Source organism: Panulirus ornatus, chromosome 68 (assembly GCF_036320965.1).
Source record: "Panulirus ornatus isolate Po-2019 chromosome 68, ASM3632096v1, whole genome shotgun sequence".
Classification (NCBI taxonomy): domain Eukaryota; kingdom Metazoa; phylum Arthropoda; class Malacostraca; order Decapoda; family Palinuridae; genus Panulirus; species Panulirus ornatus.
The window spans coordinates 11365644-11379012 of record NC_092291.1 but is presented as its reverse complement, the minus strand read 5'-3'; the positions used below and the strand labels follow the sequence as shown (position 1 = coordinate 11379012).

General features: G+C 36.8%; 1 protein-coding gene across 2 annotated transcripts; it reads left to right on the top strand.

Moving 5' to 3' along the window:
- Positions 1-15: 15 nt before the first annotated feature.
- Positions 16-11414, top strand: LOC139747498 (uncharacterized). 2 transcript variants are annotated; one of them, XM_071659893.1, is made up of 10 exons: positions 16-205; positions 1875-1998; positions 2360-2470; positions 3936-4054; positions 4227-4343; positions 5458-5584; positions 6222-6367; positions 8376-8433; positions 9222-9406; positions 11077-11414. In XM_071659893.1, exons 1-10 carry the CDS (start codon positions 174-176, stop codon positions 11183-11185), a joined length of 1128 nt encoding a protein of 375 aa, XP_071515994.1. In that variant the 5' UTR covers positions 16-173; the 3' UTR covers positions 11186-11414. The 2 variants fall into 2 exon arrangements, with proteins under 2 accessions (XP_071515994.1, XP_071515993.1); XM_071659892.1 differs by lacking the exon at positions 16-205 and adding an exon at positions 437-592.
- The last annotated feature ends 1955 nt before the right edge of the window (positions 11415-13369 follow it).

Below are 13369 nucleotides of genomic sequence, written 5' to 3'. Positions count from 1 at the left end.
GGTTTACACAAATCACAATAAAAGTTTAAACATAAACTGTAATAACTATAAGACAAATGAACAATTAAATAAGAAAGAAGGAAATATAAAGTAGTAGGAAGTCAACTCCAAACAAACGCATAACAAAGACGGTGAATGGGGGTTGGGTTATTATATGACAATACAGAATAATCATGGAAAATAATTGGAATGCAGCTGCGTTAAGGTAAATCTTTCACGTAAACAGTTTCTCTAAGTAATATAATTTGTAAAGGGTAAAAATATAATCTAGGAACATTGTATTATCATTATTGGTATTTTATACGAAATTATTGCTGTCTATTGACATGTTCATGAATAACTCTAAATGGTAGTGGACATTTGCACTAAAGAAAGCAAAAAGCACTTAGGCACCTGATGCTCTAGCATTAATGCTGCCTTGAACTTTGAGGTTTAATAAATGACAGATTCTGTTCAAGTTATCCTTAAAGGCTGTCGGTAATCATTGCTGCTGCTGCTAATTTTCTGAGGAGATCAAGGCAATGATGATAGCTCAAGGATGTACACCTAAGGATGTTTCCAGTTCCAATAAAAATTGGTTTGCAATGGACATGTAAGCCCACCAAGCATTGTGCACATATCTTGGAGGAGGGAGAGGGAAGGTTGTTCCAAGCTCTTAAGTTGACAACAGATTGACTAACTTTAGTTATTCGGCAATACTGCAAAGAATTTTAATACTCCTTAAAATCTCTGAGCAAAGCATTTGACCCTGACAGTTTTGGAAGGTCTCTCTCCTAACACCTAGTGGTGCTAGCACCTCAGTAACCCCACAAGCACGTACTAACCCCCCCTAAGCAGCCCTCTTTTTCACTTTGATGTGTCCATGCTACTACGTATGCCATTGCCATCTTAGTGACTTCTATCCCATACACCAGCAGAGGCAGAATATACTCAATAGAGTTATATTTATGCGAGCTTAATATTCACTTTTGTCCACCTTGTGTTTATGTAAGGGTACTATCCATGCATTCTGCCATAATCAGGCACCTCAACTTGGGCGATATATTTGTTGAAATGTTTGACTAAATTATCAGTTGCAATCCCACCTCTCCTGCCACTTTGCCACAACTCTTTTCCAAGGCTTTCACTTTCTCCTCTCCTTTCATGAAACCTTTTGCTGTGACTCTCCAGTTTCACATACCACTATGTCCCAAACACCACATCCAACACCCTGTCATCTAACATTCAGTGGTCTTTCAAAATATTATACCTATTCCATCTCATTTTCAATTTCCTTGTTACCACCTTTGCATCTGCTCACTCCAGTCCAGTTTGTTCTCTTGTACTTTAATTAATTCTGTTCTCATATTTGTACCACCTCAGCACAACATTCTGTATCAATAATGAGACACCAGACTTATTTACCTCAGGTCAGAAGCTGTGAATTAATTTCATCCTGTTCTTAACTTTGGAAACAAAATACATCAAACAGTATTTTAAATATTGTTAGTGAAGTGCTTGGTTGTTTTTAAGCCTAACCCATTCTTATTTTTCATACCATACATGTAGGCATTCATATCAAGGAAAGATTTTCCGATCAGTGAATCTAATTATTTTTTTTTTTTTTTTTTTTTCATACTATTCGCCATTTCCCGCGTTTGCGAGGTAGCGTTAAGAACAGAGGACTGGGCCTTAGAGGGAAAATCCTCACCTGGCCCCCTTCTCTGTTCCTTCTTTTGGAAAATAAAAAAAAAAAAAACGAGAGGGGAGGATTTCCAGCCACCCGCTCCCTCCCCTTTTAGTCGCCTTCTACGACACGCAGGGAATACGTGGGAAGTATTCTTTCTCCCCTATCCCCAGGGATGAATCTAATTATGTGTGGCCTTATTTTTCAGACGACAGATTATGTCCTCAAGTTCAGAGTTAAGAGCTTTAGAGTCAAAGCTCCATGCATGTGCTTTGGCATGTGATAACAGTGCAGCTATTGCAGAAAAAGAGGCCCAAAAGAAAATAAAAAAAGTAAGACATATGTATCTGTGTATATTTCATCACGTTATGTTAATCACCATCTTGTCTGTGGTAAATAATAAAGCACAGTATGTTCTAAGAATGTTAGTCAAACAATTTTTTGGGGGATTGATAAGTTCATATGTTAATTACTTAACATCACTAAATTAAAGCATAAACTGTGTGCTGAGGTTATTAGGTAATGTATTTAAATAGATAGTGCTTAGCATTATTTTAAGATTAGACTCATTTTTCATAGCACTTGGAGCAGTTTGAAAAAACAAAATACTTTTCACTGCATATGGTTACAGTTCTCATTTGACTTATGGATAATTCTTGCATGTTTTATAACATCTGCTCCTTTTCCCCACAGACTAAAGACAAGCAGTATGCCAAACTTTTGGAGCAGTTGGATTCTGAAGAACAGTTGTCTCTCAAAATCACAAATGCAGAAAAACATGCAAAGATGCTAGAAACACAGAGGGCAAGTTAATTTTTCTGTAGATATTTTCATATCATTTGCATTTTTTTATAGCGACTGGCATGATACAGGAAATGACTAGCCTTAATCACGGCCATATTACTTGAAAAGAAAACATATTATGAGAAAATAGTAAAGAAATTCATCAGAGTTCCTCTGGTGTTTGTAGACCTGTGTCTTAAATATGAAAAGAGTATAGGAAGAGGGAGAGATGAAAGAGAGTTTCACAGCTTCATTGTTCTAAGAATAAAAGAAAAATCATAATGGTCAGTCCTCTTATGACTGGTATCTTCATAGAAAGTATAGTAATGAGCAGCCAGACACATGCCACGAGTTCAAACGTTAGCTGTAGGAGACACATTCAGACTGCTTATGAGGGCAGTAGGCAAAATGATACTGTAAAATGGGGGAGAGAGCAGCAACATTATGGCAGAAAGAAATTGACTGAGAGAGATGGTGCCAGAATTAGAATTAGACAGAAGCCTTTTGATTCCACTTTGGCTAATATAATTGAGAGGTGAAGAAAGAACCACCCCAAATAGATAAGCAGTGCTTCATGCGAAGTGTGTGAAATATATGCTTACAAGAAAAATAATTACTCATCATCCCCAACTTTTGAGAAGCATACCTGTGATGTTGATTATGTGGGGTTTCTTGGAGAGAGTGGAGGAGATGGTTATCCACAGCATGTTTGTGTAATTGCAGTGTTGAATTGTGGTGATTCAGAATGAAAGAAAACAGAAAAAGTAATATTTAGAAAGATATATAAGTAGAAATTGCATTTTAGCACTGTTGAATTTTACCAGGCTCTCGATTCCAAATTACATATAGTATGTTCAGAGCAAGAAAGACAATGAGTATTGGAGTGAGGAAAGGATTGAAAGGGAGATGAAATGTGTGAAGTAGAATCATCAGCATAAGAGCAAATAGGGTCATCAGTTGAAGAGAAATGATCATTTATGGAGAGAGGAAAGAGAGTAGGCAATAGGACAGAACCCTGAGGGACATCGTTGTTGACAGGATTTAAAGAGAATAGCTGAAGGAAGGAAGTTTAGAAAGCAAAGGCTGAATTATGCTTGATTTTGAGAGCAAGAAATTTTAAAACGTGACTGGGTAAGCTGAAGGTTTAAAGCCAACTCGTTGCCCTGATTTTGGCTTAAACAATTTAAGACTGTTAATAATGTTTTGAGGAGTATGAAGGGGAATGATGCCTGTGAGTGGTAATAATGTTGATGACATTACATTTTTTGTTGATCTTTATGTGATCATCAATGAGGATAGTGTGACCTATCTTAATACTGAACTTATTGATAAAGTACAAATGTTTATGTTTTCAGCATTAATATTTTAACATTTTTAATTTGACATACTCACCTGACCCATGCACATGTTCATTATCCATAGTTCTTGGCTTATTCTGCCTGTCGTATGGCAAAGAGTCTGTTGGCCTTAAAACCATTTTCTTTAGGTTCTTCAAGAGCAGATAGCAGAGAAAGCAGCAAGTAACGCAAAGGCTGAGGCTGAGAAAACTCTTGCCATGCTGTCTGAGATAGATGAGGACAAATTAATGAAAAGGGAGAAAGAAGAGTAAGTTCTGTTTTATGAAATCTGGCGATAACTTTATATATATAATTTTGATGTGATTATATACACAATTTGGGGTATGATTTGAAAATAAACTGCTCAGTTGAAGGGAACGATACTCATTAGTGTTGAAACTGTTATGAATTGACAAATAACAGATATTTTCTCCTTTCAGACAGTTAAAAAGGAAACATGAATGTCATGAATTCACTCGTCACTTCCTTTTGAAGCAGAGTCAGTTTAAACAGCTTCAGCTAAAAGAGGAGGAATGTCTTGACAGAAATCTGGCAAGGTAGGTCCTGTTGGTGAATTCTGATGGAAAGAATGTCATTATTACGTTTATTTTCGATTTTGAAGTAAAAAGTTTAACCAGTTTTTCAAATTTTTTAATTCTTTTTTATTTAACTGTACATGCTGTGTGTCACTCTGCACAAGGATCTAGGGTGTAGAAGTTGTAATTCAACTTATTAGTCATGTGAAAAGTCCTGACAGTAATTCTTATATTAAATAGTCTCATAAAGAGTCACAACCTCTCATTTTATATAATATTACCATGTATTAGATGAAGAGTCTTTCTACACCTGATTGCTTTTCCCATCTTAGCAAGTTAGCATTAGGAGCAAATGGTCAGTGACCTAAATCACACACATCCTGTTCAATTGCTGCATCAAGCATATGAGAGTATATGACAGTAATATTGATGTATCATAGCACTGAAAGTAAGGTATATCTTAACCCCAGTGAAAGTTGTTACGCTTTCGTAAGTTCTATTTACTTATACATATATGTTTTTCTTTCTTTTACATTTCCTAACCTTATAATTTCCCTCATCTACAAAGCCCTGATCACTTTTAAGTTATTCATATGTTATAGAATAAGAAAATTTACTCCAAATTACAATATAATTGTTAAAGTATTTTTAATTGTTAACCATTGTTTCATAACATCACATACATATGTCAATAAAATCACACTGCAAAAATATATTTTTACAATGATAATAATAATAACTTTAATATTACATGTTGATAATAATAATAGATATAATAGTGATTGATAATGATAATAATAAAATATAATAATTATAATGATTGAACAGCTCAGTGATGAAGCTTAGTAATTGTTTTCTCCTTAAAGGGATGATGAGTGACCATTGGTGACAGGTTATTGGAATTATGCACATGATTAGTAAAATGCATGTAGATGCTCACAGCTTTCATTTCATGACAGTCATCATAAAGGAATGAGTGTTAACACTGATAACAAGTAGTTATATATAGATCAAATAACTGGTAAACTGAAGGTTTATTTGAGTGAAAAGGAGTTTATGTGCATCCTTTAGAACTGGAAATGGGATTAAGTGATAACAAAAATATAATTTTTTATAACTTATGATTTATATGTAGGACAGCAGAGGAGTATAATTTGAGAGTGGAGCTACAGAAAGAATTAGAGAGACAAAAAGAAGAGATGAAGAGACTGCAACTGAACAATCGAGAGTTAGCCATGGTTAAAGAACTTGAGAAGGAACAGGTGAGGTAAAATACTAAGCAACAGTTATTTTCATGTGTCCCCTCAGTACAGTTGGCAAGGTGTATAGTAGGAATGTGAATGATATGTTGAAAAGATTAATAGGTGACGAACAAGATATGCTCTTAGGCACATAGTGGAGAAAGTTTCAAAGAAGAAAGTGATTGCAGTATTGATAGGATTAAAACATTCACTTGACAGAGTTAACTGGGGAGTTCTGACTTTATATGGCATGTATGTTTTGTAAGACTTCTGACTAATGATGAACTCTTATAATGACTGTGGTAAATGTGTGAGAGTAAATGGTCTTGCAGAACTTATGTCTCACATGGCAAATGAATGCGGTATGCAGAATGGAAAAGTTAAATAAGCATTTACATTAGTGTAAATGTTCATGTTTTCTTTAACACAGTGAACATGAATGGAGGATGTGTATGAAAAAGTGAGTTAATGCACCTCATTCACACATTGTAAATGGGAAGAAGGTTAATGATAATTGATATGATAGATAACTTATTACTATTAGAACTAATAATTAGTCCGACTGAAATAGCCTAGAAAGTCCATATATGTTTACTAATAAGGAAAATTACTTTAATTGTGAAGTTATTGGTTAACTTTGCTTTATTTACCTTGCCAGCATAAGAGGGAAGTTATTCGTGATACACTTTTGGAACTGGAGGTAATGGAGAAACAAGCTCAGGAGAAGAAGCACGCAGAAGAAAATCAGAGACAAGCTGAAGCAGCAAAGCTCCGTTTGAAGGAAGAATGGGATAGTCAGTTACAGTCAGTAAAAGCTGTATTACAGTATATGGTATTTAGAATATTATTTTTCTTTATAGAAAAATTGGTACACAAGATAGAGGAAATTAGTAAGTACATGGAATAGATCACATGATGTGAATATGGTGATGCAGGTAGCATTCCTGACCGTGACGCATTCACGGGCCGCCCAGGATGTTAAGCGTATAGGTTTGAATCCTGGTTGCGACAGTTGATCCACAGTCAACCCATCTGTTTATCAATCCCTAGGTGGTGACAGAGTTTGACAAAGTGTGTGAAAGGAGAAACTGAGAGTAAATGTGAATAAAAGCATGGTTATTAGGTTCAGCAGGGTTGATGGACAAGTTAGTTGAGATATGAGTTTGAATGGAGAAAATTTGGAGGATGTGAAGTGTTTGAGATACCTGGTAGTGGAATTAGCAGCGAATGGAGCCATGGAAAAGGAAGTGAGTCATAGGGTGGGGGGGGAGGCAAAGGTTCTGGGAGTGATGAGGAATGTGTGGAAAGAGAGAATGTTACCTCGGAGCTAAAATGGATATATTTGAAGGAATAGTAGTTCCAACAGTAGTATATGGTTGCAGAGCATGGGCTATAGATAGGGTTGTATGGTGGAGGGTGGATGTGTTGGATATGAAATGTTTAAGGACAATATGTGGTGTGAGGTGGTTTGATCAAGTAAGTAATGAAAGGGTAAGAGAGATGTGAGGTAATAAAAAGAGTGTGGTTGAGAGAGCAGAAGAGTATGGTTTTGACATATGGAGAGAATGAGTGAGGAGAGGTTGATAATGAAGATATATGTGTCAGAGGTTGAGGGAAAAGGGAGAAGCGGGAGACCAAACTGGAGGTGGAAGGTTGGTTGAAGTGAAAAAGATTTTGAGCTATCAGGGCCTGAACATGCAGGAGGATGAGAGGTGTGCAAAGAATAGAGTGAAGTGGAACAGTGTGGTATACTGGGGTTGATGTGCTGTCAGTGGACTGAACTAGGGTATGTGAAACGTCTGGGGTAAACCATGGAGAGGTCTGTAGGGCCTGGTTGTGGATAGGGAGCTGTGGTTTCAGTGCATTACACATAACAGCTGGACTGAATGTGGCCTTTTGTGGTCTGTTTTCTGGCACTACTTCGCTTACACAGGGGGTAGCGATGCTGTTTCCTGAGGGGTGGGGTGGCGCCAGGAATGGATGGAGGCAAGCAAGTATGAATATGTACATGTGTATATATGTATATGTATTTATGTGTGTGTATGTATATATATGTGTATACGAGTGGATGGGTCTTTTTCCTTGTTACCATTTATTACCTCGCTGATGCGGCAAACAGCGATCAAGTAAAATAAATGAAAAATGAATAAATATATAGCGTTAATGGGCTGCACTTGATTAGGGCCTCAGCTGCCCATGCTGTCTCAACTAATATAAAGAAGTATTAGAAAGAAATACAGAGACAATAAAATGAAGTTTGAGAGATTTAGGGCCCTTTTGTAGGATATTCATTTCAAGTTATGTATATGTGATGTGGTTAGCAATTTAGCTCAAGATGTGTTGTACCATTATCTGACTTTTAAGTTTAACTCAGTGTGCAGAGTGAAGTAATCAAGAAACAATGTAGTATTTTTGAAGCCTTTGCATAAACTTGAGTTGAGGGTATGTATGAGTGAGATGAGAGGTTTTAAACCTATGATTCATCCATGATAATACAGATGGATTGAAATTTAAGTAAGTATAGTTCAGAATGATGAGAGGACTATCAGATGTATATCCTGTTTTGTACTTACTGGTAGTCTTTATCATATTTTGTTAATATTGTATCACATGGTTTGTTTTTTAAAAGTGTATATCACATAGAATTAGCTAGACATCCACCATTATTCAAACTTTAGTTTATGTCAGGTATATATTTGTGGTCTTTTTTAATGGCCATTTTGTCTTTAGAGATTGAAACTAAGTTTAATTCTTAAGTCAAAATATTTTGATGAATTTTTTTGTAGTACTTATGTACTAATCTGATTTTCAGATTCAAACAAGAACAAAATGCCAAAGAACGAGAAAAAGAAGCTGAATATAAGAATTTGGTAAGAAATATTCATTTATCTATTATACTTGATTGTCATTTCTTATGTCAGCAAGGTAGTGCCAAGAAAGAGATGAAGAATGGCCCATCCACTCATATACAAATATGCCCATACATGCACAAATACATTCTTCAATGCTCCCAGAACTTTCGCCCCCTCCCCCACCCTATGATTCACTTCTGCTTCCATGGTTCCATCCGCTGCTAAATCCACTTCCAGATATCTAAAACACTTCACTTCCTCCACTTTTTCTCCATTCAAACTTACCTCCCAATTGACAGTTAACACCTTCAGTTAACTCCCGAAGAAAGAAAAAAGAAATATATGTATATGTGTGTTTATGAGAGGATGGGCCATTCTTTGTCTTTCCTGGTGCTACCTCGCTGACATAGGAAACGATGATCTAGTATAAGAAACAGAATAAATGTTTGAAAAAATCATATACTTTGGTTTACCTGTAATTTTTGTAAAACTATCCTGGTATTGAGAAATAACTGTTGTAAAAGTACGTGTGCTTTTATTTAGTAACAACCTTCATTCTTACAGTAGAATGTTTAGACATAGACATTGATTGGAATATTTTAAGAGGGATTCTAAGTGAGTGGCTCAAGTTTTTAAATTAAGAATTTTGAATCTCTTGATTGATTGAGGATAGCTGAGAAAGGTCATATATGATGATATATGATGATTACAATAATTTCTATATTTTCTACTGAAAATTAATTAGAGTTATTAGAAGAATCATCTGTCATTTTAATATCAAAAAGTAAAATATATTAACTTTACAGCTTCTTGAAGTATTGGCAGAGGAGGCTCACCTTGATAAGCTTGTTTCTGAAGCTCGTAAGCGCCGTCAGTTAGACCACAGGCTACTTGTCGATCGGTTATTGGAGGAAAGGCGAGCCATGCGAAATACTATCAAGCGGCAGCAGCAGGAGGAGCATGAGTATGCCTATCAGTACGAAATGCTCAGGTGAGTAAATATTATGTCTGTTTAATATACAACAAGGGATCAAGGTAATTCAGTTCATCACAACATATGCATTTTAAAATAGCATTAGCCAATTCTGAACGATGAACACTTCCTAGCAGTTGATTGTCAAACTTAACCAAGGGGGAAGCCTATTATCATCGTTTTGAAAGAAACTTGGCAACTCCCGTGAGCATTGGTTTTGGTGGTATATGTTGCTGTTATTGAGTTGAACTACTCATGAAACAAAATCTTTCTGTTTCCCATACATGTTTGCCCTTTTCTAATTGGTGAGGTAGTGTTAGGAATAGACAGCTGAGCTTTAGAGGACAAAACTTGTGTCCTTCCTCAATTCCTCTGTTTGGAATGTAATAATACAAGGGGGAAGATTTCCAGCCTGTGCTCCCACTCTTCTTAATAGCCTTATTTGGCAGGAAATACATAGGTAGTGTTCTTTCTTCCCTGTCCCTATGGATAATGAAGAAAATGACTTACCCATTAATTTTATCTTCCTGTTCAATAATTAAACAAAGAGTTGAGGCAGATAACTGAATACAAAGAGCAATAGATTCACACACGAATTCAGCTCTAGGAACTGCAGTGGACAATGATGGAGGTTCAAGACTGGCAATCATATTGGCTGAAGTAGGGTGGGTGTCAGTGGGATGATTTCATAGCTAGTTGTTTGAGTTTGTAATGATTTAGATAGTAATTAGTTTTTTTCCAAGGTAAAGAATCTTTGAGCATAATATTCATACTTCATCCATTCCATATGCCTGATCATCCATCCTCTCAAAAGCAAACAAAGCTACAAATCACATAAAATAAAGCAGTCAAAACAGTCAATGGCTGTTAAGCAACGACAAACTCTTAACACCTACACAGTGAAACAAGATCATCCCAGAACAATGCCACCTCATGCTCGGCACTCAGTTCTTTGCAACAGCACTAGATCTTGCCTGCCCATCAGAACCACTCCATAACTAACCATTATTTCCGAAATAGAAATATACAGTTTACCCCTGCCTTCATGCAAAACAAAAACTACACAGATAAAATACTTTTATGCTGAAATTACCAAACAAGCACCAAATACCTCCCAACTCAGTCTTAAGCAACACCCTGCAAGATTCAGTTTCTGCTCGGGACATCACCTGTCCCTACAACACTACCAATACCAGTTCATCATATCCTAAGATTCTAGATGCTCACAATGTAATTACCACAGTGATGATAATACATAGTTACTCTGCATAGTTGCCTGCACTATCCCTAGATAGACATAGATATTACATTGTATCACCTATGGTTCCACCTTAATTCTGTAGGAGCCCTATAAAGAGAACAGACTCCAGGGGCAGGAAGTAAGTGTTTTTTAAGAACATTTTTAGGAATGATCTGTGTACATTATAGTTACTTTTTTAAGTACATTATGTTTAATTGTGGCAAGGTTAATAATTTTCTTCCCCCTCATCCAGGATATCAAATGGTATAAAAGAAAACTGCATAAAAGTAGGACTAAAGGAGAGGTCTAATTTAAAGATATATTTTTCTTCTATTTAAAACTGATGTTTTTAGCCAGGTCATTTAATGTTTTGTAAATTGTCATATACATTTTTTGTATTGACACTGTTCTGTACAAGATTGCTTTTTTTTTTTTTCTCTGGTAACAGGAAAAATATTTTAGAAGAAGAAGAGAAGCAGTTACTTCTCAGACATGCTCCTCAGTTGACACGGTTCTTCACACCAGAGCTGCTATCTAGACTCAGACAACTAATGTGATGAGCACTTTCTTGGAAGAACAGAGCATTGATATAATCAAGACTTGAGAATAGTATTAACCTTGAATTAATTTTTAATCTTTGTTTTTGTATGCCTTTGTTTATCAGTTCTCATTAATGAAATTTGAAATAGGAAATTCATTTGTCCCAGAAAAATTGGCATTCTCTGAGTAATGTGACATGGTTAAAATGTAATAACTTTTGAAATAAAGAATTTTTTTATAATAGTATTTTTGTGTATAATTTCAGAACAACTGTAGCGTAGATGCTTTTAGCAAAAGAAATTACAGTGGTAAGGCTAGGTTGTTTAACTCGGCTAATTTGAGCCATGGCCTCAAAGCATTAAGTGGCATGAGATTTGGACTAATAGAATCCCACAGCATCCACTACATACAATTCATCCACTCTAAATTAAACTGCTCCTCGCCTGCCTGGTCTTCTGTCCTTTCAACTGCATTTATAACAAAGCTGCAAGCCACACAAAATAATAAACTGAAAACAGTCACTGGCTCCTTAGCAACCACAGACAATTAACACCTTCAAATGAAACAAAAATTCTCCCAATTCAGTCCTAGCTGAAAATGATCATCACTCAATTCTATTCATTGGCAATATAGACCTCGCTTACCCAAACCACTCCAAAACAAACCATCAACCCCTAAGTAGAAATAAACAGCTTGCCATTGCCTCAAATATCAGTAACCTTTACTCACAGTTCCCCCTTTCTACAACACATATAACTCTGACAAAATATGCACACACTTAAATGACCCGACAAGTACTAGACAGCAGCTCTCTTAACTTAGTCTTTAACTTCATCCAACTAGACATTCACTCAACAGAAGAAAGACTCCCCAAACATACATTCATACTCTTATGCTCTGGATATTGCTCATCCCTACAATACCACAAACACCATTTCAACATATCCTAAGACCCTTTATGCCCACGATACATCTACCATAATAAAGATGCTGAGCACTTACAATGTAATTGCCCTATGGTCTTTGCACATAGGCACACAACACAACATAGTTACTTTTTATGACCTGTGGTCTCAACTGATTGATGTGGTCAGCTTGCAGAGCTTTGCAGGAATCTCGTAAAGATAGAGAGGCCTTATGGGCCAGAAATTATATATAACTCCATGCTGTAGTTGCTGGCATTTCTGAGTGTGACACATTCACAGGCTATCCAGGGTCGAGCGCATACATTCATCCTAGTTGCAGCAGTCAGGCCACAGTCAACGCAGCTGTTCATCCACCCCTAGGGTTTGGTAGATAAAATAGGTACCTGGCCCAGGCTAGTGAGATAGCCTTGATTAGGGCCCCAGTTGCTGTGCCATCTCAACTAAAAAAGAAAAATTGGAGAAAGTGAAGTGTTTTAGATATCTGGGAATGGACTTAGCAGCGAATGGAACCATGGAAGCAGAAGGAAGTCACAGGGTGGAGGAGGGTGCATAGGTTCTAGGGGTGATGAAGAATGTGTGGAAAGAGAGAACGTTATCTTGGAGAGGAAAAATGGTTATGTTTGAAGGAATAGTAGTTCCAACAATATTATATGGTTGTGAGGCATGGGCAATAGATAGGAATGTACAAAGGAGGGGGGACGTGTTGGAAATGAAATGTTTGAGGTGTGAGGTGGTTTGATCGAGTAAGTAATGAAATGGTAAGAGAGATGTGTGTTAATAAAAAGAATGTGGTTGAGAAAGCAGAAGAGGTTGTGTTGAAATAGTTCAGACATATGGAGAGAATGAGTGAGAAAAGGTTGACAAAGAGGATATATGTGTCAGAGGTGGAGGGAACAAGGAAAAGCAGGAGACTGAATTGGAGGTGGAAGGATGGAGTGAGAAAGGTTCTGAGTGATTGGGGCCTGAACACACAGGAAGGTGAGAAGTGTGCAAGGAATAGAGTGAATTGGAACGATGTGGTATACCTGGGTTGACGTGCTATCAATGGACTGAACCAGGGGATGTAAAAAGTCTCGGGTAAATCATGGTATGGTCTATGGGAGCCTGGATGTGGATAGGGAGCTGTGGTTTCGGTGCATTACACATGACAGCTAGAGATTGAATGTGAACAAATGTGGCTTTTTTGGTCTGTTTTCCTGGTGCTACCTCACTGAAACAAGGGGAGCGATGCTGTTTCCTGTGGGGCAAGGTGGCATCGGGAATGGATTGAAGGCA